The sequence below is a fragment of the Daldinia vernicosa genome (genome assembly GCF_022497035.1).
Source record: "Daldinia vernicosa strain CBS 139.73 unplaced genomic scaffold F5Y00scaffold_88, whole genome shotgun sequence".
Lineage (NCBI taxonomy): Eukaryota > Fungi > Ascomycota > Sordariomycetes > Xylariales > Hypoxylaceae > Daldinia > Daldinia vernicosa.
The window spans coordinates 29,548-50,313 of NW_025954004.1; the positions used below are offsets into that span (position 1 = coordinate 29,548).

The 20,766-nt window shown below is 46.9% G+C and overlaps 6 protein-coding genes across 6 annotated transcripts; 5 read left to right on the forward strand and 1 right to left on the reverse strand.

Annotated features, from left to right (window-relative positions):
- Positions 1 to 186: 186 nt before the first annotated feature.
- F5Y00DRAFT_213041 (Rho GTPase activation protein) lies at positions 187 to 2,571 on the forward strand. Its single transcript, XM_048005538.1, has 3 exons — positions 187 to 368; positions 444 to 839; positions 891 to 2,571. The coding sequence occupies exons 1-3, from the start codon at positions 358 to 360 to the stop codon at positions 2,449 to 2,451; spliced, it is 1,968 nt and encodes a 655-aa protein (XP_047859941.1). The 5' UTR covers positions 187 to 357; the 3' UTR covers positions 2,452 to 2,571.
- Positions 2,572 to 3,812: 1,241 nt separating this feature from the next.
- Positions 3,813 to 6,583, forward strand: F5Y00DRAFT_249709 (uncharacterized protein). The gene is made up of 2 exons (XM_048009635.1): positions 3,813 to 5,854; positions 5,912 to 6,583. Exons 1-2 carry the CDS (start codon positions 4,358 to 4,360, stop codon positions 5,942 to 5,944), a joined length of 1,530 nt encoding a protein of 509 aa, XP_047859942.1. The 5' UTR covers positions 3,813 to 4,357; the 3' UTR covers positions 5,945 to 6,583.
- Positions 6,584 to 6,620: 37 nt separating this feature from the next.
- F5Y00DRAFT_249715 (uncharacterized protein) lies at positions 6,621 to 7,861 on the forward strand. The gene is made up of 2 exons (XM_048009636.1): positions 6,621 to 7,175; positions 7,271 to 7,861. Exons 1-2 carry the CDS (start codon positions 7,026 to 7,028, stop codon positions 7,364 to 7,366), a joined length of 246 nt encoding a protein of 81 aa, XP_047859943.1. The 5' UTR covers positions 6,621 to 7,025; the 3' UTR covers positions 7,367 to 7,861.
- Positions 7,862 to 7,982: 121 nt separating this feature from the next.
- F5Y00DRAFT_249721 (uncharacterized protein) lies at positions 7,983 to 11,496 on the reverse strand. Its single transcript, XM_048009637.1, has 3 exons — positions 11,320 to 11,496; positions 10,165 to 11,156; positions 7,983 to 10,104 (listed from the first exon to the last, which is right to left on the reverse strand). Exons 2-3 carry the CDS (start codon positions 11,112 to 11,114, stop codon positions 8,310 to 8,312), a joined length of 2,745 nt encoding a protein of 914 aa, XP_047859944.1. The 5' UTR covers positions 11,115 to 11,156; positions 11,320 to 11,496; the 3' UTR covers positions 7,983 to 8,309.
- Positions 11,497 to 12,002: 506 nt separating this feature from the next.
- Positions 12,003 to 17,659, forward strand: F5Y00DRAFT_249725 (Zfp294 protein). Its single transcript, XM_048009638.1, has 4 exons — positions 12,003 to 12,502; positions 12,563 to 14,691; positions 14,741 to 16,970; positions 17,031 to 17,659. Exons 1-4 carry the CDS (start codon positions 12,209 to 12,211, stop codon positions 17,292 to 17,294), a joined length of 4,917 nt encoding a protein of 1,638 aa, XP_047859945.1. The 5' UTR covers positions 12,003 to 12,208; the 3' UTR covers positions 17,295 to 17,659.
- Positions 17,660 to 17,848: 189 nt separating this feature from the next.
- F5Y00DRAFT_249728 (uncharacterized protein) lies at positions 17,849 to 20,740 on the forward strand. The gene is made up of 2 exons (XM_048009639.1): positions 17,849 to 19,017; positions 19,093 to 20,740. Exons 1-2 carry the CDS (start codon positions 18,302 to 18,304, stop codon positions 20,585 to 20,587), a joined length of 2,211 nt encoding a protein of 736 aa, XP_047859946.1. The 5' UTR covers positions 17,849 to 18,301; the 3' UTR covers positions 20,588 to 20,740.
- The last annotated feature ends 26 nt before the right edge of the window (positions 20,741 to 20,766 follow it).

Genomic DNA, 20,766 nt, shown 5'->3' on the forward strand with positions numbered 1-20,766 from the left:
AGACGTACATACATACAAGTAGGAGAGTGGCACTCTTACGAGCTTCTGTATTCGAACTGCTTTATTCACATATATGTATTCGACCGGCGACAACAACCCGTGTGGATCCTCGTCTGTAATTTAAAGCTCATCCTAAAGGTTGTGTCGGTACGACAGGCTTGCTCCTTATTATAGGTTTCGTCCGTTTATGTGAACCAAAAATTTCCGGGTGTGTGAGAGAAGCCATCCTTTGAACCCCCACTTTACTGCTATTCCCGACTGCCACCTCTTTATCGTGAGCAATATATGTGGCCGACGCCTTGCGCTCTTGGAGGGAAAGAATATTGAACTTGTGGATGACCGCCGGTCAACACCACAATGGAGTCGCTGTGGGTGTTTTCCCATCAAAGTCCTACTGATCACTTTTTTCGAGCATCAGAAACACTGACCTGGATGATTCAAAGATCTATAACGTCCGACTGTATCACACTCGGTAATGCGATTTTCACAGCTAACATTATACTAAATGGATTCGTGCGCGAGGTACGAGAGGCGCGATCCGATGTGGATGGAGTATCGCGCGAGTTGCACTCGCTGCAAAGCGTCTTAGACCTCCTAAATGAGGATGCTAGCCTATTCCCTCCAGATTTAGCAGAACATATTCCTGCCGTCTTAGAGCATTGTTCTAGACTGGTTAATGAACTAGACACGAGCATATCCAGCCTCAACAGCAATGAGCTGTCGCGGCAAGATAAAAGATCCCAGTGGCTGGCTACTGGGAGACAACAAGTTGCGACATTCAGAACTGCTTTAGAAGCGCATAAAGCTGTCCTAGGTCTAGCTTTGGATTTAGCCGGGGCGTGAGTATAACGTATCTCATAAGTAAATGCATATCTAATAAGGATTGGCAGAACTACAATTCGGGATATTACCTCAGACGTAGAGCCTAATAGGCGAAATACGATAGAAAGACACCAGAACAGCGCCGCTGTTATGGAGGATGTCTCACGAGTTCTAGTCGAGATGAGCCAAGTACGGATGCGACTACCAGGGGAGTTCGAAAAGAACGAGACAGAATTCAGTCTTTATGACTATATGACCCGCCTGAAATCATACGCCGAGAAGATTATTAGTGTCAAGGAGAGCGAGCATGAAGTTGAGCAGAGCATCAAAGAAGCCGATGAAACAGCGGATCAGGGCGCATTTATGGGCGATAAAAAACTATTTGGAGCTTACATCGGAGACAAGCCGGACAGCGCGATCGATGTTAGTGTTGAGTCGGCATCTAAATCACGCAACGATGTGCAAGCAGACCCCGAAGACGAGAAAATTCCCACCATCGAAGAATTGATGGCTAGCTTCGTGGGTATTCCCAGTCGAGCACCCACTCCACCACCAAAGGACAGCAAGAGACGCGATCTTGCCCGAAGTCTTATGGTTTCTCCATTCGAGGCCACTCCGGATTTCCCGGATAATTCTTATGGCGTCGTTACTGAGATCGTTGCTCAAGGACCGCCAGCGGAGTCGCCGCCCTCCATAACGAAAAGCAGAGGATTTGGGAAGTTTTTCGCGCCTCTTAAGCATGCAATTTCGGAGAACAGACCTCAAACACGATCAACGACTTCGACTAACGCTACGGATATACAACCCGCGACTCCAATCATCCAAGCCAGCCTTGTTAGAAGGGGCAGTCATAGATTATCTGTATCTTTTAAGAGGCTCCCAATGTGGAACTCGGAACTGATCATGAATGAGCCCGAAGACACAGCACCCAACGCGGTCTTTGGCGTCCCACTCCAGAAAAGCATGCAGGTTGCTAAAGGAACTTCTAAGACCCACCACTCGGGCCACGGAGGGTCATCGCGGCGAGATTTCCCTCTGTGTATGCAAAAGTGCTGCTTCTTTTTGAAGAACGAGGGAGTCGAAGCTCCAGATATCTTCGCCGAGCCGGGTGATAGTTACAGAGTGCAGAAGTTGAAGGATATCTTCAGCAGTGGTCCGACATATGGCGAAGATGTCAACTGGACCAATTTTGGCGTATACGATGCTGCGGACCTCATTTTACTCTTTCTCTCGCAACTCCCGAAACCGCTGATCGCAGAAAACATAGCTAAGCAATGGATTGCGCTCTCGAGGCAGGCAATGCTCTCAGGATCTCATGCCACGCGGCTGGATCGGTGTATTGATTTCTGGGAGGAAGCACTCGGCGGCCTTCGAGGACCGAGCCGTACTCTGTTTAAGTTACTCCTTAACTTATGGGCCGATATTGCACAAGCTGAGGAGAAGAACGATATGACAGCCGAACGACTAGCCGGCGTCCTTATTAAGCCCCTAATGCACATCACATCTACGAAATACGAGACTGACTTCATGCTATCGCTCGCTTTCCTTATCCGGAGGAGAGTAGAGTATACCGAGTTGCTGAAGAAAGACCAAGCAGACGTCAAGAGGATCAGCAGGGCGGCATGGTGATGCAGTAACCGATTATATATATATATCTTGACATGGGCGTTCTGAGCGTATCGAATTTCGCTTTACGACTCCTTTCTTGATTTCCATCACAATTTTTCCTAACAGTTCGCCTACTCGATATTGAATATTTCGCATAGGAAGATACCCGGCGCAATTTTTTTTATATTTAGTTATATTTCGAGTCGCCTTACAATTTATCTTGTCTTGAATTGAAGCAGGGCCTTCGAGACATCGGCCAAATTACATAATTATAAAGAACAAAGAAGCTTGAAGAAATTTCGGCCGCAGCAGTGGAGAGACGGTGGAGACGCGCCTTGCTTCTATTATATATACACTAGGCGAAGAAGGGAGGTGGAAGTGGAGGGGGAGGCTGGGATGATACATGATACCTAAGACATATACATATGATATCAAATATTTTTTTTTTTCAAAGTCGACAAACAAGCAAAGATTTTTCCATCTCAAGTGGGGAATTATATATATTTTGTCAAAGGCGATGCTGTCTTGTGGGTTTGCTGGATTTCAAACATGTCTGTTGATAGTACCGAGCGAGCTACATACCTAGTTAGCTGTGAGACGATCCCTCTCGATGTAGTTTCACGTCAAGTTGTCCATGACGAGCATAGCATTAGGTAAAATAAGATTAAGATAAAATCTTTGCTGTCGAGCAATGAACGTAAGCCATGCAGTGAGATGAAGCTGGCCAATTATGTATGAACGAGAGAACCCGAGTATGGTCAGATGAATCTACTAATACAATGACTGACTCGATTCGAATATTGTAAAAGCAGACCTAGTAATGTATGTCGCGAGTACGCTGTTGGAAATAAGGCGCGTTCAACTTACATAGCACGAGGTTATCCTCACTAGACGTCATTGAATATCTAGCCCAAGCCACGTTGCACGCCTATCACTTAGGTATATATGATTATTCTTTCCGCTAGATATAACTATGCTATGTGCATTCATAATTACAACATTCATGCAGCGGTGAGGTGTAGGTGTTTGTGCTAGGACGCCAACGCCCGAAACCTGCTGATGATGATGCAGTAATCACGGAGGTTGGCTAGCCCGGCCCAGCCCTGAGAGGTCGGTTGAGCACTTGACGGCTAAAACACGCAGTAGCAAGTTAAATGTAATGTAATTGATGAGGCAACCGCGACTTGCAGATTAGGTAGTTTAGTAATTAGGAGAAACCGCGTCGAGCGCCTAATAGTACCTACGGGCTAATCAGCTAGGTTAGGTACCTACCTACCTAGGTACAGAAGGTAAAGCAATCACGTTAGAGTGGATCCCCACACGTCGAAATTCCTTAAAGAATAATTAAAGTGTAAGAAAAATGCTTGGGTCTTCCCCCCCAGCCACGAAACTCTGCTCACTTCAACCTTCCATTAGATCGGTCTCTCTTCACCAGGCCAAGCGACCCGGTCCAGATTTCGGTCATTGATCCGACGAAAACTTAAATCTTTAAATTTAAATTGTAATTCTCTACTATCCAGTTTACTCTGTATCAATTCATTGTCGAACACAATTCGTCAGCGGAGAAAAGAAAGGGCACGGTGCAGAACTCGGACACGGAGCCGGGTTGGATCTGGTGTAAGTGGATTTGAGTTAAGTGGAGAGGGGGGAAAACCCAGCTAAAAAAAGAGCGTGTAGTGAACGCGCACCGCGACTCCAGGTTCCATCTTAAAGACGCGCAGAGAACCCACATCTTTTTGGCAGGGCGTACCCGTGATACAGCACAGTCAATTTTCTCCTCCCAAATCTCTAAATCTCAAATCTCAAATCTCTTAACCCCCTTCCTTATCCGATTCGACTTTTATCTTTCACCACACATTCATTCCATCATCCATCATTACAGTCCCGCTATCTCATTTCTCTTGCCATGCATTCTTGACCTTTCATCATGACATCCTCACCCGTCAAGATTATGGATCGAGCGGATAGAGCCACAGCAGAGGAGCCCACGCTCCCCCCTGCGTCTGCCTCTATCTCGCCCAGCAAGAAACGTCCTGCACCTTCTTTGCTCCCCCCATTCGAGCCCCTCTCGTCTTCGCCTGGCTTCCCAAGGCCTATGAAGAGACTAGCTCGGGATAAGCTCGTCGACTCGAACCCCTTCTTCAAATATCCCACGCCAATTCCAACCTCCAGTACCGGCATACTCTCATCATCTCCCCCACGCGTATCATCTTCCAGACCTGGACTTGAGCGTGCGGAATCCGCATCAGAACGAACACCACTGTCCGCTGTACGATCTATCGAACTTAACGAGAATGGAGATACGCTTCTGATGGGCCGGTCGAGTAATTCTTCCCACTACCAATTGTCGGCCAATCGTCTCATATCCCGTATCCATGTCAAGGCACGATATGTCCCGGCTGTAGACCCCTTAGAGCCAAATAGGGTGGAGATCATTTGCAATGGCTGGAATGGAATAAAACTTCATTGTCAGGGGCGAACTTGGGAGTTGGGGAAAGGGGACACCTTTACCTCTGAAACTGAAAACGCTGAAATTATGTTGGATGTACAGGACGCGAGGGTTATGTTGCATTGGCCTAAGAAGAATCGGCATGAACCCGTCGCAGCCTTATCAGACTCATCTTGGGAGGAGTCGCCATGTTCTAGACATCGTCGTAATGACTCAAGTTCGGACTTCCTGCAGTCGAGTCCCCTTCGACGACAGACGCGTATCAGATCCCCTGAATCGCCTTCTCCACATAATTCTTCTAGCAACTTAGACACGCTGCTCCTAGCTGAGGATGCAAGCGAGCCTGTCCAGATATATGAGGATGCGAGTTCAGATGAGCAAGAGCTCCCTAAGCAGGTATCCGATGTGGATGCGTCGTTTGCCCAGACAGAAGTTACCAACAGTTTCTCTAGTGATCTTAGTGATCCTGATGATGATGACCCTGATGAGGAGAATGATCCTATTGTGCACTCCTTTGGTCCGTTTGGAGCTAACCTCTCCAATCGTCTGGCTGCCTTCACGGCAGAATCGCCAAAACAGTCGTCCCATGTTTTATCAGGTGATACAACAGCCAAGCCGTCAACGGAGCCGGAAGAGAAAGCAGTCGTTAGCAGTCGTGTTAACGTAGGAATTGTCAAGAATCACGTCGTCAACCAGTTGGCCTATTCTCGACTGTCATCCACTCCCTTGTCCACTATACTAAGTCTCCTTCCCGCTGAAGAGAAAAGAGACCTGACCAAGGCTGCACTGCGTGAAATCATCGAGTCAACGCCTTGCATTGGCGTTATTCCCCGCCATGGAAAGGACGCGGCCGGCCAGCCGCTCGAGAGCCAATATTACTATGACCCCGACCATGATGATGACGATTCGCGACGGATTGCCGTGACCCAAGGCTTGCGAAAGCCAGGTTTGAGAGGTTGCCGGAAGCAGCACAAGGTAACCCTCTTACGAAATCCTCTAACATTAGACACGGCAAATACTAACTGTGTTTAGCAATACTATTGGAAGCCGCCCAAGGCTTCCTAGACGCCCGAGCAGCAGGCTATCTCGATCTGTGCTCGGTTTCCCTGGGTTTATCCAAAGCTTCATATCACTGAAGTGGGTCATTTTCGTGGATAATACGGAACTTCGTGTTCTTTTTTCACTGTCTGTTATTGGCGTTGGCAATTGAGTCAGCATCGTTGCCATCCCCCCGTGCATAGCTGGAGGCGTTGGATGGCTCATTTATTATGATTTTTTGATTGGAGTTCAGGACGTTTCGATGATATCCCGCTACACTGGTTCACAGTGGTATATGAGGAAGATGCGATTAGGAAGACGTGACGAGTCACCGACGGCACCTCGCTGGTTAAGATATACGGTTGGGGGGGGGAGGGGAAGAGGTTTGAGATTGCACAAGCTGCGGACACTCATCACCTGTGTACATAAGGAGGCAATGGAGAAACGGTATTTTGATTTCTTTTCGATTAGATCTTCCCTGCTTGTAAATATCTCAACTATGTACGGTAGTTGAGTGAGTGGCGTTTGCAATGTTGTATTAATAAGTGGAAGTTTAACTTGTCTGGGTGATGTACCTAGGTAGTGTAAAGTTTAGGTAAGCACTGTTCGAAACTATGACGATAAATTTAACGGGGCTGAAAGGATTGATGAGGTCGACTTTGCACAATTGCCACTAAGATAAGGCCTTATCAGCTAGAAGCTACCCCGCTGCCCCGCAGTCTTTATTTTTAAGTTTGTTAATTCGTTTCCACCCTCGCCGCCCATGCAACCAGGCAACCTATTATCAACGGTTGTATTAGCATTTGATGAGTCTACCAATACTTCGCTAGGGCTGTCCTTAGCAGACAGGAAACGGGTGATCAGCGCTGCATAGTCGTATGCTTCATCGCGATCTAGACTGCCCATCCTTTACATAGAACGAACATTCCAGGTTATATGTTATAGTTACTCCGTAGCATTCTCTATATAAAAGACGTTCAAGTTCCATTACTCTTTAACCTTTAACTACTATATCTTCCCCTATCTAATTCTTATGAATTTTATGAAATAACTAAGTAACACGTCATAACACGTCATCACAGACAATTACTTATACTATTATAACAATATGCCTACCCAACCGGAGAACATTCGTATCGACATCGCCAACTTAGTTGCAGTAGCACAAGGTCCCACCAGTCCGCAGCACGAAAAAGAGGCTGCGCGCGCAATAAGTATAACCGACAGCTGGAAACCGTCCTGGGGACACCAGCAGAGTGTAAGTGTATACCTACCTAATATACCTACATCCCTTGCAATGTAGACGTGGACGTAGAATAATTGCTAACTCGTTATTCTTTTTACAAACTCTAGTACCGCAACGAAGACCGGAAGCACGCACTACAGATGAACGACGTATGGGACGTCAAGGTGGGCCCGGGGTTCAGCGAGCGCAAATCGTCTACCTGACCTAACGTACTATATACCTCTATCAACAACATGTATTCTTTTCAAACAACTCGCGGGCCATGGGAATATGAAGGGAAATTGCATAAGTGCTTTCAATTAGCAATATTACTAGATTGAGTTGTTTTTTACATACGGACGATGGTAATATACGGGTTAGCCTTATACGGGGAGTTCCGGACTTTTGAATTATCGTAAGGGGGCGGAATGGGATTCAGCATGGTCAATTGGATGGGGGACGAAACGGTACAAAGGGGTTGGAAACAAGATTGAAAAGGCAGCATGACCCCAACATATTGGAACGTCTCTTACACCTATTGTACCTACCTACATGTAGGCACCTAGGTTAGGTTAGGTACTTCCGTGTGCGATTGTGTATTACATCAATTATACCTAATATTTACCTAATGTCTCGTGACTACATAACTTAGCAGATGCAGTCTGCAGAGCTAGGCTGTGTTATCTGATATGTAAGTCATTCAACGTCTACATTATAACACATAGGTCTGTCTAAATTTGTCTATTTTCAGCTTAGAAGCTCAGGGAACCTCGGCCTAGACACGCTTAAGCCATACATAATATCCGGTCACCCGGAGCTATCATGATTTGCACACATCAATTTGATATACGAAATACTTGTAGATTGAAGAGGTAACGCTAGACCTGACTTAGGGAGCGCTGGTTAAAGTATACATAACGGAGAAGGGGTAGTCATGCGCCGACCAAAAACTACTATACAGCCAAGCAGCAGTTTAACAATGATTGGAATACCTATTGATACCTTGAAGCATCTTCGTAAACCCGAACCCAGTTCCAAAACCAAGCACCCATGCCCACCACTAAAATGCTATACAAACTCCCTATACTCCATCATCCCGTGTTGTTCATCCTGTGCCTTAGCATTCTCGTAAGACAGGGTGATAATCTCCCATAAACGTATGATCAATCAGAAGCCAGTTGGCCCCCGACCGTCAGTACCGCCGGTTATGAAATATTCGCTAACGACGCCAAGAGCGTACGAGATTCCGGCTACCCAAGCACCACCTATCAGCACTCGTTTGCCAACGCCATCCTTCGGATGAGTTCGTGCTTCCTCGCGGGCTGTTGATTTGGGCCCACTAAACACAGGCTCTTCTCTTCTAACGTCGATATTAGAACGGAAAGCAGGTGCTTGGGTCTCCTCTTCAGCTTGTGGCACATCGTAGTTAACAAATCCTGTAGGTGAAACAAATGCGGCCGCATTTGGCAAGGCTGTCGGCTTCCCCATCATATCTATAGGGTTGACCGGCGACGCGCTCCCATGGCTTGTTACTTTGGGGGGTCGAATTTGACGAAAGACCAGCACATCCCCACTGCCAGATACGATCTCGAAGCCCTCGGCTTGTAAGGGTGCGAAGTGTGGAAAGAATTTTGTCGGGTTTGATAGGCGGAGAAGTACTTCTGCTGGTGACAATGGAGATGCTTGATCGGGTACAACTGAGGTGGTTTCGGCGACGTTGATCTTTTGCATGGTTGGGTCATAGGCTAAAATCCTATACACCGTCGGCTCGGTAGTTCGGTTCGGTTCGGGCGTGGTATCAGGTTCGGACGATGAAACTGGCGGTCGTCCGTCGACCTCGGGGTCTCTGAAATATAGCGGCTTAAGGTCAAGAATCTTTTGACTAGCATCTTCCGCTGATAAGGAATCCAGCGCTGCTTCCCTCGAGTCGCTACCGTACGTTTTAGCGAAGGTTAATGGTGTTTGTTCCCCGTCACATTCCCTGGTATACGACGTTTCCAATCCCTGTGGTTCTTTAGAGTACGGGTCAACTTCGGCCTGCGCTCTATAGTGATCAAACATGCGTCTCGTAGACCTTACCTCTGGCTGGTTGGGACCCGCTTCCAGCTTCGGTTCAGTCTGCTGCCTATCCAAGCTCGTCTCCAACTTTTGGGAGTTTGTAGACTTAGAAAGCTCATCTGAATATTGCCTCTCGGCCTCTTGAATATACGCCGTCTTTCCGTCCGGGCCACCCCATGATCCTGAAAATTCTTCCGGGAAATCACGGAGATAATTGCCAGTCAATCCTGGTTGACTTGATCGAGATGCGGTTTCCGTAGCTGGAGGTTGATTGCGCTCTTGTGACGAGAATTGCGATACGTCCTTGAGGTCGAGCTTTTGAAGCCCATCTAGGATACTCGATGTTGGGTTCTTATCCAAAGTTGGTTCTGGCGCTTTTGCGTCGAATTCCTCGAGAGACTCTGCAACGACGTCTCGCTCTGGGGTGACCGCATTATCGAGTTCTTGGGACCTGAAGATTCTGTACTGTTCGAGGTCTCCATATTGTTGGAAAGGTTGCTCCTCCGGCGCAGAGTCCTCAAAGGTTTTTGTGTCGTACTTATCCAAGTCATCGTACTTGGGTGCCGAGTCGTCCACTGGTTTGGTACTGTCTTCCTTATAGTGCTCGTACTTATGAAGATCATTATATTCAGTGGGTGGAATCTCTCCTGCCGCATCTTCTTGATACTTATATGGTCCATACTGGCCCAGGTCATCATAACGTTCTGTATGCTTTTCGGTCTCTGTATTTTCGTTATGAATGTAGGGCTTGTACTCATGTAGATCTTCGTAATCCTGGCGTGCTTCTGCACTGGCATTTTCTGCCTCTTTTGCCCCGTATGTATTGTACTTATCGAGATCTTCATAGGTCTTAGTTGGTTCTGGGGCCCGTTCGTCAACCTCGTCGCGCTGATATGCTTGGTATCTATGAAAGTCATCATACTGCTCATCTGGCTCCTCGGGTGGGAGATGGTTTAGGGCGTACTCTTCGCTTTGTATCACGGGATATCGGGGGGACTCTACGTTATCACCTAACGCTTTTATCCCATCGGGACCACCACTGGCACTATGAGATGGTACCTCGTCAATCTTGATTTGGCCATACTCTTTGAGCTCTATAGAAGGAGGTGGGCCGTCGGAATGAGTAGGACCTGGGTTTTCCCCATCTTTGGGTGGTGCAAATGCAGAGAACTGTGCCCTATATGATTTAAAGGAATTGGAGGGGGATGACGTCGTATCAACGTCTTGTCCGTCGAATTTCCTTCGGATTTTACGCATCGTGATCGGATCAATAGTATAGTCTTCACTGGACGATACGCCAAAATCATTTTCTTGTTCCTTAGTTAGGTTGTGTTTAGCACCGGCCGACTCTGGCTGGGCCGTGTGTTTCGAGGCTTTGCCACCCCAATGATCCATCGCATCATCTAGTCGAGACTTCCACGAACGGGTGGACGAATATCGCATGTAATCGCCATAATTACTCATCCAGGAGGCATACGAATTAGGGCTCCATGGTGTTTTCATGCGTGCATTTTCAGTGTCTGGAGTTACTCGACCATGACGAATTGAACGATCGGCGACAACAGAGTCGACAAACCGCGAGCCGCATCTTGGCCCGGTTGGACTCGAATAACTACCGAACGTATGCTTTAATACGACTTTTGGGGCTTCATTGCTGGATAGTTGGTCCCATGATAACTTTCTAAGTGCTTCAACATATTTATGCTTAAGCACACGTTGGCGATGTCGAAACTCTTTCTGGAACTCAGGGTCAAGGTAGGAAGACAACTTGACAAAGCGAAAGCTGCGGATCTGCTGGTTCGTTCCGGCCCTTAACAGGGAGTCGCTAGTAGGTCGTAGAGCGCCGCAGGCCACAGCTCTGGTCTGAAAAGACCTCGCTTTGGACGGCGGTTGGCAAACGGTGCGGGTTAACATATTGATTGAGTCGTAAGCAACGGGAGCATCATATACCGTCCGCTGGAGAAGCACACGAGTCAGTAGCGATGGTGGGTGTGCGATAATTACAATGTTAAAGATACGAAATATGTCGCCACTGTCCGGGGGATTGATACAATAGGTAGTTGATAATACAATAATTGATACAATAAGGTGATCGCTAATAGGAGAGGGTGTCACTTACATAACGCCAACAGGTCGACTATAGAAGCAAAAGCAAACTCATCAACTTGGCCAGCTAGGAAAGATGAGTGTAGTTGGATTGCCTACCATCCCCGCCGAGGCTCTTAGAACTTGAAAGGGAATGTGAGGAGTTGTCCTGTAGGCGGAGAGTTACGGAAGCGGGGAACCCGGGAGCGGGTTGAAACGGGAGGATCAGTTCATAGGAGTGCGGAGAAGAACGCTAAAACTGTCATAAGCTGCATAGCTGCCCCAATTAGGACAGTGGGGACACTTGTGGGGTAAACTGTTTCCCCCTGGGTTTTACCCGAGTACGTATTGTACATCACATTTCGTGCATGCAGGTCCCATACCACATACTAGCTTCAATTTTACATATATGGAAGCTTTTACATGTAGGCGTACCCAGATATTCATTTCGAGATGATACGCAATTACTTTTCTTAGAAACCGCTGTTTATATTTTACTTCATTCGACGCTTTGCAGTGTTTAGAATCCAGTCTGAATACAAGAATGCGGAAAAACTCGGCTCAATCTGGATAAGAGCGGGAGCACGTGCTCTGAGTTAGTTACATGTAGTACATAAGTACAATACATGGATATAGCTGCATGCTTAAGTACCTATGTACATAGCAACTTACGTAAGGAAGGCGACGTCACAAAAAAAACGTAAACCCCACCGTGGGGTCAAAATATCCCAAGCCAATCCATGGAAAACGAAGCTTTGATTAACAACGGCGCATTCTATGTCGTGACCTTCCTAACAACTCTCATTTTATCTTCCATTACGCAAGACCGAGGGACTTAGGTACGGGCTTTGTCACATAACGGGTAACGAATGAGAGAGCTGCGTGGCTTCGGAAACTAAAACTAAACGACTGCCCCCGTTGCCATGAGTCGTAAGCCAGCCAAGTCGCGTGCTGTCGCCGGCAACACATTTACGAGTTTCGGATCCAGTACCTTCAGCACTTTCTCAACTGCTTCTAAAGGTGCCGACCTATCCTACCTGGCCGAACCTCCCGATCTCTCCTCTATATCTGACGCCAATGTTGTTGTATCTCTTAAGAACCTACAAAAGAAGGATGCTACAACCAAAGCAAAAGCCTTAGAAGAATTAGTGGCCTATGTTCAGGCTCATCCATACGAGCGAGATGGGGGCATAGAAGAACCTATTCCAGAGGCTTGGGTGCGTGCAATCTACTTAGATCAATATATTACCCTGCTTAGTTAGTAATGTGTATAATAGGTCCAATTATATCCTCGCGTTTCAATAGAAAATGCCCGTCGCGTCCGCGAACTCTCCCACGTATTGCAGTATGAGTTAATGAAGTCCGGTCGCAAACGTACGGAGAGATATGTGCCTAAGATTGTAGGCTCTTGGCTTGCTGGAACATTCGACAGAGACAAAGTCGTATCCCGCGCGGCTGCGGAAGGACTATCTTCATTTCTCACGAGCCCAGAGAAAGTGGTCCAGTTTTGGAAGCGGTGCCAGTCGCAGATCCTAGACTATGCATCTGGTGCGATAAGAGAGACTGCGGAAACCCTTAGCGACGAGCGATCTACGAGTATCGATGATTCCGAGGCCAAGTCCTATCGAGTCCTAGGAAGTAGCCTTGCGCTAGTCCTAGGTCTCTTACAGAAACTGAATCCTGAGGATCTTGAGAAGTATCAGGACGGTTATGATCAATTCTTCGAGCAGGATAAGGTCTGGAAGAGTGTTTCTATTAATGATACCGTCGTAAGGCAGTTATCCTGCCAGCTCTTGATCGCATGCCTTGAAAAAAGACCAGGAAGGATCGAGGCAGACCTTAGCCGACTTAGTAAGAATTTCGTTGCCGAAGGCTTGACGTGTAGTCAAGTTGGTTCCGCGGCTAATTATGTTGACGCATTGACCGAATTGACTGCTAGACATCCCACTGTCTGGACATCTGAATACCGGGGAAAGAAATCACTGGCGTCAAGACTAAAAATATTTTTAGAGAAGGGCTCCCAGAGTGCTGGATCAAAGTTTTGGGTCTCACTTAATCGCCTGATAGAAGTTATACCCGCCGAGATACTTCCAAAGGACCTAGACAGCGCCTTAGACTTCTTGAAATCTATGAGGCTAGGTCTAACCAGGAGAGAAGAACCTCGCAGCAGCGCTATTGATGGTTGGTCAACGTATCTCAACGCTGCTAGGAAATTTATCAAGGTGATGAACTCTGGCGAGGACCAAGTCAAGATAGCGCAGGAAGACATATTCCCTCTAATAGCGCACTATTTATATCCAACCCCTGAAACATCAATATGGGCTTCTGGGAGCCCAGTGCAGATTCTAATCAAAGCATACACATCAACAGCAACTTCGCCATTCAAGGAAGTTATAGAGGCCACAGACTCGGAATGGGGCCAATGGAAAGAGAACTTCAGAGAGCGCATCCGCAACTCATTACCCGAGGCATCGAAGGAATACGAAAAGTCACAGAAGGCAATAGCCGACGAGGGCTATAAATGGTTTACTTTTACGGGTTTAATTTCGGACGCTCATGAGAAAACACTAGGGACTGATCGCCCCATCCCGGATATCCCGGCCAAGTATTCCCTAGAATTGCTTCGGGACGTCTTCAAGTTGTTGGAAACAAGGAAATGGAAACCATTTGGAGCTGCAGCTACCGTAGAATCAGCTTTCAAGCAATCCCCGCGCCTCTTTAGGCAATCCTCAGCCGCTACAAGCGATGTATTCGACTATTTTATAAACACGCTACAAACTAATGGGGCCGAGTTTATCCAGTCACCAGCTGCATCATATATTTTCTCAAGCATCAGCCTGTTAGGCCGTATTCCCGAACAGAAACAGGAGTACGAGAAAATTTGGAAGGCAAACATCACGACCCTTCTAGAATACACTGAAATCCCCAGCACTTTGCCGGCCCTCACTACTCTTATTTCCACCAAGGAAGCTGGCGCTCTTGCCAAACAGTTCCAGAGCTTACAAGAAGAATTAATAAAGCGGTGCCTGATGTGTGCTGTCGGCACCATCGATTCAGGCTGGGGCCTTTTCGACACAGTGTTGACCTTCGATACGTTAACAGACGCTGCTGCGAGTCGACTTACGAAGGAGCTTGGAGGTCACATCACGAACGCCTTAGGCCAGCCAAATCCAGGTGTAATTAAGGGTTTACGTCTTATAGCGGAGAAGAAGCCGGGTCTTTTACTACAGGACGAAGTAACTCACATGAACTTGATGACCAACTTACTAAGTGTTTCCGAACGGTTCGATGCTACTTCTGATATAGCCGTGCTAAAGGGATTGATGGAAACCCCGTCAACTGGTACTTCTCGGCTATCTGGCGTCGTGCAGCGAAGTATTTCTACCGCTGATTCGAGTTCGCTTGCGTATGTTTTACCCCAATGTTATCTTATAGCCCTGCTAACAATGCTTCAGCGTCGACACTATTGTCCGGCAAGTTATTCAAAGTGCTGTTACCGATGCAGAGATCAATGGTCAACTGGAAAATTTGATACCGGACACAAAGATATGGAGAGAAGAGCTAGCCCTCTTTCTACAAGAGACACCCAACCAGTCCCTCGCCTTCACAAGTGTCATTGGCGGTGCTTATTTCCTCCCGACATCCGCGCTAGCTACATCGAATATATCTGTAAGAAGAGATCGAGATGGCTGTTCGATTCCCGGGCGCATGACGGTGTACATTGCTAAGCTGCTTTCCGCGGGATTTCAGCTTGACGCCCTGCCACTTGTAAAGCGCGTGGAGATCATGACATATTTGAGCTTAACCGCACAATTAGTAACAGATCAACTAACAGTCAAAGGTAAAGATCAGATTTGGAGTTCGCTTTCCTCCGATGCTTCTCTATCAAATGCTGAAGAGTTGGTCTCATCTGCACGAAAGGCTATCGTCGATATGACAGAGGATGCTGCTAATTGGAGGGATGGTTCTAACACGGATAAGTCGCGGTTAATGTACGACATTATACGAACACTAATTGACGAGTCAAGGCTATTAACGCCCATGGGTCTATATTGTGCGCGGGCTCTGAGTGAGATTCTCCAAGCATTAGCAGAGAAGTACGGCTTTCCTTCTAGCGGGGAGCAATGGCTATCTGATTTGGATATACTCAAGAATAACGCCTCCACTGTCTTCCCTGCTGTCGCAATCCTTAGTGGCCTTGGCGAAGCGCTTTCTGCTTCAAGGACAGTCAGCAACTTTTGCAACCGCCTAGTCAGCGATATTACAGGAGCCAGTCCTAATCAGGAGAAAAGCCTTATCACTCTCGTGCTTCTCAATGCTTGTACGCAGATATATGATATCGGTGAACTTCCAGTCGCGAATAATCGGTTGGTTTTCGCGGTCAAGCAAATCACATCCTGGCTGGACACTCCTGAAGACCTCGACTATCGTTTCGGAGCAGAAGTATGCCGTAGCCTCCAGCGCCTCCTCCCATGTGTCAAAGACATCTATGGCCCTTATTGGGAGAAGACCGTAGATTTCTGCATATATCTCTGGACAAAACCGACGACTGGGCCACTTGAATATCGGTTGCCTGAACTCCACGCTTCTCTTCGTCTATTTACTACGTTGCAGTCACTTGAAGAACCTAATGACGACCTTATTGATATCTTGCAGACATCCGCAGGGAAAATATCAGCTGCATTTATTGAGCTACTCAAAATTCCTAGGGAAATAGATACACAGCCCCTGGAGATTGTAGACTCAATTATCTGCCGGCTGGTAGAAAAGCTTCCTCTACATCATATAAAGGATCTCTCGGAGTTATATGGTCTAGTAGCAAGCGACTCGCGGGGCATCCAAACAGCAGCGTTTACTATTCTTCATAAAGCACTTCCTGTCGCCCAGGAGGCTCTTTCGCTAGACGTTTTATTGGAGAAGAAAGCGGCTCAGCTTCCGGACGAACTCTTATCTCTTCTTCTCGATGCCCCAACGCTGGAGCAGTACTCTGACGAAGCACTCGGCCGTTTCCCATCGCCAATTCGCTCTTATCTTCTCTCTTGGCATCTCATATTTGACTCATTCAAAGCCGCGGCATTTAAAGTACGTAGTGATTATGCCGAGAATCTCAAGGCAGCTAATTATGTTGGTCCACTGATGGAGTTCACTTTCGATGTTCTGGGACATTCAGCGGCCCATGCCCTGAACCTAGATAAGGCCAACTTTACGAGGGAGCATATTAAAAAGTATGACATAAAGCTCGCCGAAGCCGAAACCGAAGAGAGGAACATGCAGTGGCTCCTCATCCATTTATACTACCTTGTATTAAAATATATTCCCAATCTCTTCAAGGCATGGTACATGGAATGCCGGTCAAAACAGACCAAGATTGCGGTCGAAGGTTGGATGACGGAATTCTTCTCCCCTATCATCATATCGGAAGCATTAGACGACGTTGAAAATTGGTCCACGGCCCAGGAGGCACCTGCAGATGGCGAAAACGAGTTGATCGTGAAAGTGAGTCGCGCTGCTAGAGAGGTTACTGCTGGCTACGAGGTAGATGAGCTACAGGCATCGATTGCGATACGGCTCCCGCAGGAGTTTCCTCTCGAGAACGTTTCGGTGACGGGAATAAACCGCGTCGCGGTCAACGAGAGGAAGTGGCAGAGCTGGATCATGACAACGCAGGCCGTGATAACATTTTCGGTGAGTTAACATTGTATTACCCCTAAGACTTGGATATTGTATCTCACATCACGACGATAGGGCGGCAGCATTATTGATGGCCTCACGACTTTCCGCCGTAACATAGTGGGTGCCATGAAGGGACAGACCGAATGCGCCATCTGCTACAGCATCATCAGCAGCGACAAGAAGACGCCGGATAAACGCTGCCAGACGTGTAAAAACCTCTTCCACCGCACTTGCCTGTACAAGTGGTTCCAGAGTAGTAACCAAAATACATGCCCCTTATGCCGTAACCCGATCGATTATCTCGGGTCGGATAGGAGAGCAGCAAGGAATGCTTAATAAAAAGGAATCTGGGCGGGCTCGGCAGAATAGTTGGGTTGTTAAGGGGATAATTCTACCGAGTAGGAACCTAGTTATGAACTGTCTCGTTGAAGAAATGGCTGGATCAGGCGTATAGTGGTGAGGCTAATGGTAATGGTACTAGAACATGTTCAGTATTCGCAAGTCATAGTACAGTGCTAGGTTAGTTGAATCGTAAAGTCTAACATTATGGTGCTCAACTACCTCTCTCATTTCTAAGGGTCATTCGTAGTTATTCATTTTTCAAGTATGAGACTCCTCCGTCTTTGCTATGTACCTATGAATGGTTATTGTATGGGTGGTTAGTTACTGTATGTGTAGTTCCCGGTGCTTATATAGATTCACAACTTAAGTAAGGATACGAGTTATGATTACTGATTTCGGACTTATAAATTATCGTAAAGGCCTTAAATAGAGTTGAAGCGCAGCGGTGAAGTACGGCATGCCAAGCCTCCTTAATAGGGTGGCGATTATTATATTTGGGCTATGTGATTCGTAGCATATTTGGGCGTTGCAGGAGGAGTTTGCCGACAGGATTCCTTCAGTTTTTATATGAGGAGTTGTGCTACCTTTGCCAAGTGATCTTTCTTGCACTAAAATATATTTAGTTAGTCGCTTGACATCCCTGTATGTATGTTCAATATTTATAAAAATTTAATAGGTTCGTTCGTACTCTTTACCATGCGGCCAACCTTCCAATTATCCTTAAATTCGCACCCTCTTCCCAGCCTCATTAGTTCCTACATACCTCTCCTAAGGTAGTAGTGACGGATGTTACAATCGGAAGTGTAAGAAACGGCCCCCAATTAACGATTCATAGTGTTTTGGGCTCAGCTACCCAGTTACCTAGGCTTCTAGACCAGTCTTTGGTGCGACGCGATGTCTTGTGCGATATAGAAGTTCATATAAGCTAGCTCAGGCCCTGTTCTTAATTTCAACCCCGTAAACTTCTCTATTTGCTTTCACTATTTTGTTTCTCCAATGCGATGGAGAACGTCGTACAAAGCGGGAGTGGAAATAACGAAGTCCACCATCTCGGTAACCAACACGAATATTATTACGAATATTATTACCCTTCCGGTTACAATACTTACACGGGTTATACTGGTTATACGGGCTACACGGGTCAACCCGATGGCTCTTTCGAATACCAACCAGCCCATGGGGATCTAGGTCAGGCCCAGGCCCAGGCACCAGAACCGTCACCATCACCGTACTACGCCTATGACAAGTCCGGGTCCGGGTCCGGCTTCCCGACTATTAGCAGCAACCCGTTTCCTCCTCAGGCGCCCTCCCCGCATCCTACACAGTTCGAATATGTCGGCGCCGAGGAACCTTTTCCATTGACACCATCCAAATCAAAACCCCAAATCATTTCGACACGCGGACACAACTGGAACTTGGAGATAGGGGCGCTAGTTGTTAGTTTTGGCGCACTGGCAGCCTTGATTGCGCTGCTGATATACGTGAATGGTCGCCCGCTATCTGATTGGAAAGGGTCCATCTCGGTCAACGTCGTAATATCTGGTTTAGGGGCTGTTTCCAGAACATCTCTAGGATTTGCCATCAGTTCGTGTCTTGGCCAGGCTAAATGGAACTGGTTTAAAAAGCGATCAGACAACCTCATCGCCTTTGATAGGTTTGATGATGCTAGTCGTGGACCATGGGGAAGTTTGTGGCTTATCATTTGGCTTCGAATCCGGTGAGTCTACCTTTTTTTTAGTCCTCCCCTGAATGCCCCGGTAGCTGAATTTTTATTTATTTATTTTCTTTTCAGCCATTGGGTAGCTATCGGTGCGGTCGTTACAATATTACTAATGGCCTTCGAACCATTCCTACAAGCGGTTATTTCATTCCCAGGGCAGGGTGACCCGAGTGTCGATTCCTCTATGAACCAACTCAGCCGCAGTGAAGCACTTGACGTAGGCTCGTACACCGGTGACCCCTCGACTGGAGTTGGAAGTCTGGAACTGACGCCTTCTGACTTGGTTATATCTCTTGACCCCTTTGAGACCCTACCAGACCTAGGGATGCTATCCTCGTTCAATAACGGGTTTTACAATTCTTCGAACGGCGAGAAACAAACTACTTCATTTACCTGTCCTACCGCGAATTGCACCTGGCCGGTATTCACCTCGCTGGCCGTTTGTAGCTCATGTAGCAACGTAACGGACCACTTGCGACGCTTTTATGAATACGGACTAAACAAAGGAACTCTATCCTCAAATACTATGGCGATAACCGCAAACTTTACCGTAAATTCTTTACCCAGTCTCAATCTTTCAAATCCGTCCGACATTGACCTATCCGAGGGCAAAACTCTTTTCTCCTTAGTTGCCTTCATGTCTGCAACAAGGATTACAGACCCAAAACTTACCCTCGCATACCAAAATTTAACAACAATGATCACTGCAGTAGAGGTCCTAAGAGCCGCGCCGGAATACGAAACAGGAAAGCTGATATGGGACGAGACTCCAGTTTCGGCAACCGAGTGTGCTTTATATTTCTGTACTAACGCGTATGAGTCTACCGTCGAGAAAGGTGTCCTTACGGAAAACATTGTGGCATCTTGGGCCGAACGGGACTTTGATTCCTACAGTAATCTCAAGTACGTTAAGAATTTCGATGCCTACGAGAAGTGGAATAACTACTCGTTCTATTCCCAAAACGGAGATGTCAGCCGAAGTAATCTGGAATTATTCATTCCTGATGGAGAAATCGAGAAGTATAAGCTACCCGGAAATGTTACTCGGCGTTTTAACTTGACGCAAAACACTGTTGGTAGCACAGTGCGTTTTGTTAATGACGATCTCTTGAACAAGGTTATGACTTGGCCCGTGGGACTAAATACCGAACCAATCCCAGTTGCACAGGCTCTATATCAAAGCCAAGATCTATCAGCTACCTTTGACCAAGTTGCCTGGACCGTATCGAATTGGATGCGCGATATCTCCGACGTAAAAACCCCTGGCGTTGGGCGGGAGTGGATCATCCATATCCGTGTTAATTGGTATTATATGATCCTTCCCTTGATTACTATAGGCCTCGGCTTCCTTTTCTGCGTGTGGACTATTATAGAGACACGTAGACTACATTTAGATCCTTGGAAGACGAATATGATCGCCACCCTTACGCACTCCGTCGACGACCAAACACGAGCACAGCTTAGGGATGCTGATAGAGAAGGATACTTGAAGAAGTCAGTTAGGGCTATGACCGTTAAATTTGAAGATACAGGGTCTGGGTTAGAATTACGGACTAAACAAGCTTGAGTACTTACGATATACATATACCCCATGAGTAAATTAATATTTCAATTGTGTATCTAAGTATTGCGCGGCATATTTCTTTCATATTATTATGGCGGCGCATTTTATCATGACCATTAATGAATAATCGGGGGATAAACATTAATATCAATGCTGTATCCACATGTCATGTTCAAGATATA